At 44.3% G+C, this 7,902-nt stretch overlaps 1 protein-coding gene across 2 annotated transcripts; it reads left to right on the top strand.

The window, feature by feature from the left end:
• Positions 1 to 960: 960 nt before the first annotated feature.
• On the top strand, positions 961 to 6,864 carry CENPA (centromere protein A). 2 transcript variants are annotated; one of them, XM_072633951.1, is made up of 5 exons: positions 961 to 1,347; positions 1,438 to 1,553; positions 1,896 to 1,973; positions 3,131 to 3,169; positions 6,486 to 6,864. In XM_072633951.1, exons 1-5 carry the CDS (start codon positions 1,257 to 1,259, stop codon positions 6,528 to 6,530), a joined length of 369 nt encoding a protein of 122 aa, XP_072490052.1. In that variant the 5' UTR covers positions 961 to 1,256; the 3' UTR covers positions 6,531 to 6,864. The 2 variants fall into 2 exon arrangements, with proteins under 2 accessions (XP_072490052.1, XP_072490051.1); XM_072633950.1 differs by lacking the exons at positions 3,131 to 3,169; positions 6,486 to 6,864 and adding an exon at positions 2,450 to 2,787.
• The last annotated feature ends 1,038 nt before the right edge of the window (positions 6,865 to 7,902 follow it).

Below are 7,902 nucleotides of genomic sequence, written 5' to 3' on the forward strand. Positions count from 1 at the left end.
AACCCTTTTAAGGGGATTTGTTCCCTGAAGTTTGGTTCCCCACCCCTGCTCTAGGCAAATGACTTAACTAGTCAACTTCAGCCTCCTCCCCAGGAAAATGGCAATAACGAACGTGTAAGGCTCTTGGCAAACCTTAAAGTGCAGTATAAATGCTAACTTTTTGTAACCTAAAACGGTTTCTTCAAATGTGAACTACTATTTTTAATCAGTGAAAGCACAGGTCAGAAAAACCCGGCATTCTTGTTTCTTTGTTACCACTTTCGCTGCCAGACCATGGACAGCGAAGACCCCTGCACGCAATCACGCGTCTTTTTCTAAAAACAAGCCCTGTGTTGTCTTTCGGTAAAGAATAGTTTAGAATTGCTCTCGACCACACACATCAGGCGCGTTTTGAAGCCACTTGGAATGGCATTTCTCCCGCCGCGTGCTCCAGGGTTTTGTCAATGCTACAAATCTGATGCTTCCTGTGGATTTCTTGGAGGGAGGGAAGGAGGACCCGAGAGCTCAGGACTCTGCTAGCATCTTCTCTTCTCCCAGGGCAAGGCTAAAGGCGGCCTCCGCTGTGGCTAGGTGGAAAAGGAGCAGCCCACGAAGAGGCCCGCAACAGTACCCAGCCGGACCCGGGAGCCAGGAACCCACCGAGGGAAGACCCTGTGGCGAGCGCCGGCCGAGCAGAAAGCCGCATCTCCGCTAGGGGGCGTGCCCACCCTGGCCAGGCTAGCCTCCGAACTCGTCCAGGTATCTAAGCCCTTCTACGGCGTCAGGTTCCCATTCGTCGGCTGAAGTCAGCACCCAGGGGCCCAGATGAGGCATCCCCGCCTTCCGCGGACTAATTCTGAGCCCTCGTTGGCTGCTTTGGCCTTCAATCAAGCGATAACTCCTCCCCTTCCTCCCCTCCCCCGCCTGCCTGCTTTTCTCTCCCAGTTATTGGTCTTTGGGCGTAGGCTCCTCCCCCACAACGAATTCTGAAAGTAGCCGAGGCCGAGGCCGGAAGTGATGTAGCCCGCTGCGCGAAATTTGAATTGTAAGCCTCTGAGTAGCGGTTGAGAGGCATGTATCCTGTGACTCCGCGTCCCAGGGATCCGCTCCAAGCACCCCCCGCCCTGCCCTCCCTCAGCCTCCCCCGGCTCGGCTCCCTCATCTGACCTTCGCCCCGTGCCCTCCAGACCGGGCCCCGCGCGAGTCTCCCGGAGGAAGGACGGAGCTGAGTGTCCCGGGCCCCGCGGCCCCACACTCTACCCCCGCCAGTCAGGACCATGAGACCGGGTCGCCGCAAATCCACCCCGAGGAAGCGCGCCACCACCCCGTCCCAGCCCCGCGCCTCCACCTCCGCCGCACCCCCCCCAGGTAACCACTGCGCTGCCCTGCCCCTGGTCTCGGGCTCCCCGGTCCCCCCCAGCTCCCTCCCTCTCCCCTGACCACCGCTGTTTGTCTTAGCCTCTCCTCGCCGCCGCCGCTTTCCCGTGAGGCGGGGCCATCGGATTCTTCGGGAGATCCGGCAGCTGCAGAAGAGCACGAACCTGCTCATCCGGAGGGCGCCCTTTGGGCGACTGGTGAGCACCGGGCCTGACCCCGCGCCTAGGCCGTAGGGTGGCGTGTTTGCGAGCCGCCCGCCCTTCTCCCCGCCTTGTGAACGCTCTCCCGAACCCTGCCTTCCACTCGGTGATTTTCATTTTCTCACTCCCGCCCCCCGAGGTAGCCGCTGAACAGTGCTCATTTTGTCAGGGTACCCCCCATTAAATACCTGCCCAGAGAGGTGTCCATCTCCCGCTTTGTGTGGAAAGCATCCCCAAGAGTGAAGTCCAGAAAGGGGGGATGTGGGGGGGAGGAAGGTTCCCTTTCCTGGTTTATCCTTGATCTTTTGGGGGGTTTTTTCTGCCCTCCTCAAACTACAGGTTAGAGAAATATGCCTCCGATATACTAGAGGAGTGGACTTTTATTGGCAATCTCAGGCTCTACTGGCCCTGCAGGAGGTGAGGAGAGGGGCGAAGGACATCCAGACTTTAAGTAGGCTGGGGTGGTTGTTGGGAGAAAGGGTTGGCTGGAAATATTACAAGTTTCCAAAGCAGCAACTGATTGGAAAATGCAATATTGCAAAGAAACATAATTGAACTATGAGGTAGAATGCCCAAAGCCTTTGCATAGCGGAGACCAGGAATAGCTGAGAGTTTGAGGGCTGGACACTAAAATATGTGGGACCCCAAAGATCTAGACACTGCCACTCTAGTACTATGGCCTCAGTGTTATCAGGTTCCAGCTCTTATATAGCATTGAGCCCTTCCCGAAGATTGAGGTCCAAGAAAAAAGAAAATAGTATTGTATCTCATTCATTCTTCTGTGTAAGTATAGTGGAACCAACCTTTGTCAAGGTTGGCTTTAACACTAAGAAAAATTTCCCCCATTTTTTTTAAGACTACTTCAATTTCTCTATCTCTTTCCCTGTACCTAGGCAGCAGAAGCATTTATAACTCATTTATTTGAAGATGCCTACCTCCTCTCCATACATGCCCGGAGGGTAACCCTGTATCCCAAAGATATTCAGCTGGCCAGAAGGATCCGAGGTTTGCAGGAAGGCCTAGGCTAAATACTTGAGTACCAATGGACCCTTAAACCCAGGAGTTAAAAATCTAATTCCTTTCTATTTCTCCAACCATTTGAGTTCCCAGTCTGGAGTTGCCACTTCCCATCTTCAACACCTTGTCATCATACCCATCTCATTGGCATAGTTCTCTGGAGAATCTTGGATTGTTCCTTTATAACAAATTTAAATAAAATGTTTTTAATTAAGGACTGGCCAGAATTGCCCTCTCTTTGGTGGGGGGAGAGGTGTGTGTAGGAAAAGAAGAGAGCAGGGATTATCTGGAGAAATGTCCTCTGGAGTCTGTTATCAGGTTCCTTAGTGGAGAGTTCATTAAAAACAGGGAGAGGAACAGGACCTGTGATTTTACTGGTGTAGCTCAGGAAAGAAACTCCCTCTACTGAAGCAGTAGTACCTCTGCAGCTTTAAGAGTCAGATTAAGTGACTTATCCAGTATCACAAAGATCCTATGTGTTAGAAGTAAAACTTGAGCCCAGGTTTTGAAGATGCTCTCTATGCACTATAATGCTCTGCCTCTCAAATTCACCCTAGGTGGGAACAGTCGGAAGAATTAGAGAAGTGGCCTTCAAGGTAGTACAGAATTTTTCTTACATTCCCCTTTTCTTCTTTTTCAAGGGGCAGTGCCTGTCTGATTGACCATATGCCTGGCCATTACCCCTTGAATAATAACGTTGTAGGACTTGTCTGTTCTGAAACCTATCTTCCTGGAGTTGCATCACTACAAGTTGCATCCTCCACTGCTTCTTTCCCCAGGAGTCTGCATATATGTGTCTTCCCTTTCATAAATGTGATGTCTTTGCCTGACTGGTGCATGACTTCTGTTCTAAATTAACAAAACTAAGTGAAGTGGCTAATGAAAAGCAGGGAATTCTGTAAGCCTTAAAGCTCTGAGAGACATATTGGAGTGGTTATTATTTGAAATCAGGAAGATCTGGGTTCAAATCCTACCCCTGATACATAACAGCAGAGTGAGTCTGTATTAGTAACTTAACCTCTCTGTACTCTAAGCCCATCTTATAAGACATAAGTTGTAAAGCTAGGGCCTATCTAGGGTAGCAGAGGAAATCTTTAATCAGAACTTTTTTACACCAATAAAATCAGTTATGATTCCCCCCCAAAAATCCTAAATACAAATGCAAATTGTTATATGTTTGAGCTGATCTTCAGCTTAATGAATAATGTTTGACCTATTTGTCTTTGAGTTAAAATTTCTCCAATGTGACCAATGTATATTTTAATTCTGTGTTACATCTACAATCTTAACTTAAAAAAAACAACTAAGAATAATTTTTGAGCATAATCTGCCAAGGTGGACTAAGATCCTAAATTTAACAGGTTGTTGCAGTAAGTGTAGAGAAGCATATGTCCATGAGAAGAAGTCTATGTCAATGTACCAAGAGGCCTGAATTAAAGATTGTTTGTTCTTGAGAAGAAAATGAAAAAGGAACACTAAGTCTTATGCTGCAAATAAAATTGCTAAAATGTCATTCAACAAGTATTTGTTAAGTACCTACTATATGCTAGGTATGGTGACTATAATAATTTAAATGAAAAACATTAAAAGCAAGGTGAATGCTGAGTATTTGCAAAAATCTATATTGATACTGACAAACATAATGGAATATACTTGCTTCCTCAGGTGAGATGGTAGGGAACCAGTGGAACAAAGTGTTTCATATACATATATTGTTAGGTGCAATCACTTGCTAATTGTTTTAAGTTTTTGTTCCAAGGGAGAGTTCAATTCCAAGAGGTGAGAAAGGCATGGTATATGTCTAAAAGTGACTGAATTAAAAACAAAAGGTATCAGTACTCATGATCTCAGTCATTTCAATCTGATATCCAGAACATGAAATATATATTAGAACAAAGAAAATTGTGGGCACTTGAATATTGCTGCATTTTGCTTTGGCCCTCAAAAAATCCTTACAAAGTACATTCCTAAAACAGCCATATGTACACATGTATTTATAGCAACTTTTTATGTAGTGACAAAGGACTACAAACTAAAAGGGCATGAATCAGTTAGGGAATGGCTAGAAAAATTATGGTATTTGAATATAATGGAATATTATTGGACCTAACATAAAAGTGTCAGAGAAACCTAGAATACTTGAGAACTGATACTGAGCAGAAACAGGAAAACAGTTTATATAATAACAACTCTGTAAAGGTGAGTATCTTTGAAACATTTTAGAATTCTGACTAATGAAGGAGCATGCTACCCATCTGGCACCTATCACAAGGTGCAGGAGACATACATTTTTTAGACATGGCTAATAGAGAAATGTGTTTTAAGCCTTGACAACGCCTATTTGTTCTCAATTTTATTGTTTTTCCAGGGGGGTGTGGGGAAGAGGAAGAAAAAAATACTTAATTGAAAATTTTTTAAAAAATAAAGCTGTTCAAGGATATTTTGATGTTTAGATAAGGTAGAAGAGGGAAGGCTAACTTCAAGGTTCTGAACCTAAATAAATGGAAAGATGAAGTCCCTAAACAGAAATAGGAAAATTATTAAGATAGCTAGTCACGTAACTAGCAAGAACTTGCAGGACTTAGCTAACATCAAATTTAGCTCCAGTAATTAATTGGTTAGTGATAAAAGAATTTCTGGCTCAGTTTTATTGCCTCTATTTATTTAAGATGGGCATTTCAAGTAACTTGGTATAGATCCTGTATTGATGGTTAGCCTGCAAATTCCAGCTTTATCTCTAGAATATGCTGACTAGTTTATTATTTTACCTGACATAGCTTTTCCCCTTCTGTCTTCTATCCATCTTCTACTGGGATGCCCTGTATCCCTCCTACCTTGTTATTAAAACCTATATAAATTTGCTGAAACAGCTACTTAGGGCCATTGGTTTTTGTACAGCATGGATCTATGCTTAGCATTACAATATAAACTGGTTATTAGAATGTTTCTGCATGTTGATAAAATGTGATTGGTAGCAGTGGCTATCAGAGAATCCTTGGACAATTTTTATGTCAGAGATAAAGAGTTCCATTTGGGATTACAAATGAATGCATGAAACTACCTGTATTGAACCCTTACTATGTGCCAGGCACTGTGCACTCTTTAGGAGCCTATATTCTAACGTGGGAAAACAATGCATATGGGTGAATCATGGCTAGGGAGGAATGTTTTTGTCTGGGAAATCAAAGAGATGGTGAGTTGAGCCATGGGCCAATTGATTAACTTGTTCTTTCCAGGAATGTCTGTTGATTTGGTTAAAGCAGACTGAGGGAACAGCATGGCACCAAGAAGGCCAGAGAGCAGCCTGGTATTTCTGGTCTGAGCTAGCTATGGAGAACCCTCACCCAGGGCAGGAGTTGGAGTGCCAAGTGGGATATATTGAATTTAAGATTCCTTGAGGATATTTGGATGGAGATATCTAGCAGGCAATTGATAATGTGAAACTAGAAGTAAAAGAAGAGTCTATAGATTTGGTTATCATCTGAGTACAGATGATATTTGAACCTATAGGACTGAACTAGATCATTATGATGTGGAGTGTAGAGAGAGAAAGAAAGAAAAGGTCCAGGACATTCCTGGGCTTGAGGCAACTGAGAAGGGTTTGCATTCCAGGCTTGGAAGGTGAAGGGGAATCTAGAGGTAGACAATGGAATGCTGATCTGGGGAAGTGCACAGCAAGCTCAACTAGAACCAAGCCATTCATTGCCTTCACTGTCTCATTGCCTGCTTTTTAACTCTTTCCATTCTGGTTTCTGACCCCATCACTTAACTGAAACTGCTTCCAACCGCATTAGCAATGATTTTACCTGCTAAATCCACTTTCTTTTTCTCAGTCTTTATCCTACTTGACCTTTTTGCAGCTTTTGGCACCACTGACCATCCCTTTCTTATGCATTGTTTTTCCCTCTTTAGCTTCCTAACAGAATTCTGTCCTGGATCTCCTGGGAAGCAGAATGAAATCTGAGTGGCAAGAAGTAGAAACACCTACTGGGAGGGGAGTAGAGCTGCCATGGAACAGTGGAAGATATAGCAGACAGAGGCACTGACGGGCACTAGTGACAGGTGATACCTGGATGTCTGCAGGATTGCTGCAGAAGATAAGCATTGTGACAAAGCAGCCATGAAAGGTAGCACTGAGGGGAACCCTATACAGGGTAATAATGGGTGTCACAGAGGCTTTGCAGTCCCCTGGGGGAAGGAGTGGTCACTGGAGGGGCATTATTTTCTAGGGGCTCAGATGCAAATCTCACCTTTTTCCATTAATTTTTAAATAAAATTCTTCTGTTTTGAACTTTTTGAGCCTGTGTGCTTGTAAGAGGTGAGTGATTACCTTTGGATAGTGCCAGATACTAAAAATTCCTAGGTCATTTGATTAGGGTGACAGACCACGGAGGTAAGAGGTCCCCAAAATTTACCTGTGCCCTTTGTGTCATGAGTGAGCCTCTGACCCAAGGGTTATGTAAAGAAAAACTACTTAACAATTCCAGAAATGTAATAAGTTTTCTTACTGTATAGTGAGTTCCCATCACTGGAAGTTTTCAAGCAGAGGCTGGATGACCACTGGATTCAAGTATTATAGAGGGAATTACTATTCAAGTAGAGGTTACACTAGATCCTATCTGAAACCTCTTCCAGCTCTTGAGACTATCAGTCTGATTTCTCTTGCCTCACTCCTAGGCTTTCTCAGTAAATTGAACAGTTTCTCATTCTACCCTATTTAACCTAGCCTCCTTTGGCTTCTTTAACAGGAAAGGGTAGGGGTTATAAAGATACATTCCAATTTTCCTCCATGTAACAAAATTACCCCCTTCCCAAAACAGAGTGTATGTTTTGAGGTGGTAATAAAATGTAATCTCCAGCCATCCTGATGAATATCTGGTCACTGGATTCAGATATCTCTGGAGGAGAAGTGAGGCTAGTGACCTTGCACAACCCTCAAAGTCAAGTACTAGTCATGTCATCATTTCTCTGACAGCATAGTCTTCTGCAATGGAAAGTGCAATTGTAGCACCTAGCCCTCCTTCCTCATACCTAGGTTCTAGAAGGCTGTTGTTTGTTGTTTTTCCTATGATATTTGGAAGGTGATGTCTTGACTTGCAAATGAATTGGATTTAAGTGAGGCTGGGCTGTGCACAGTCATCAGCCTCACTCTCTCTTCCAGAGTCATCTGAGCTTATTGACAAGACAAAAGGCAAGACAAATAGTGATGGCCCAGTTCTAGAAGGTTACTTCCAGGCTAAAGGAACTCTGAGGATTGTCAACCACTCAGAACTATATAGCTCAAGAACTTCTATGGGGGAAGAGGATGGCACAGAGCCAAGATGGCGGA

This window comes from Notamacropus eugenii, chromosome 1 (assembly GCF_028372415.1).
Source record: "Notamacropus eugenii isolate mMacEug1 chromosome 1, mMacEug1.pri_v2, whole genome shotgun sequence".
Lineage (NCBI taxonomy): Eukaryota > Metazoa > Chordata > Mammalia > Diprotodontia > Macropodidae > Notamacropus > Notamacropus eugenii.

Excerpts from the sequence above, each read along its gene's own strand:
- CENPA (XM_072633950.1), top strand. The coding sequence starts at position 1,257 with ATGAGACCGGGTCGCCGCAAATCCACCCCGAGGAAGCGCGCCACCACC. Across the intron at positions 1,554-1,895 it reads GGGCGCCCTTTGGGCGACTG|GTTAGAGAAATATGCCTCCG; the intron begins GTGAGCACCGGG and ends CTCAAACTACAG. Across the intron at positions 1,974-2,449 it reads CTCTACTGGCCCTGCAGGAG|GCAGCAGAAGCATTTATAAC; the intron begins GTGAGGAGAGGG and ends CCCTGTACCTAG.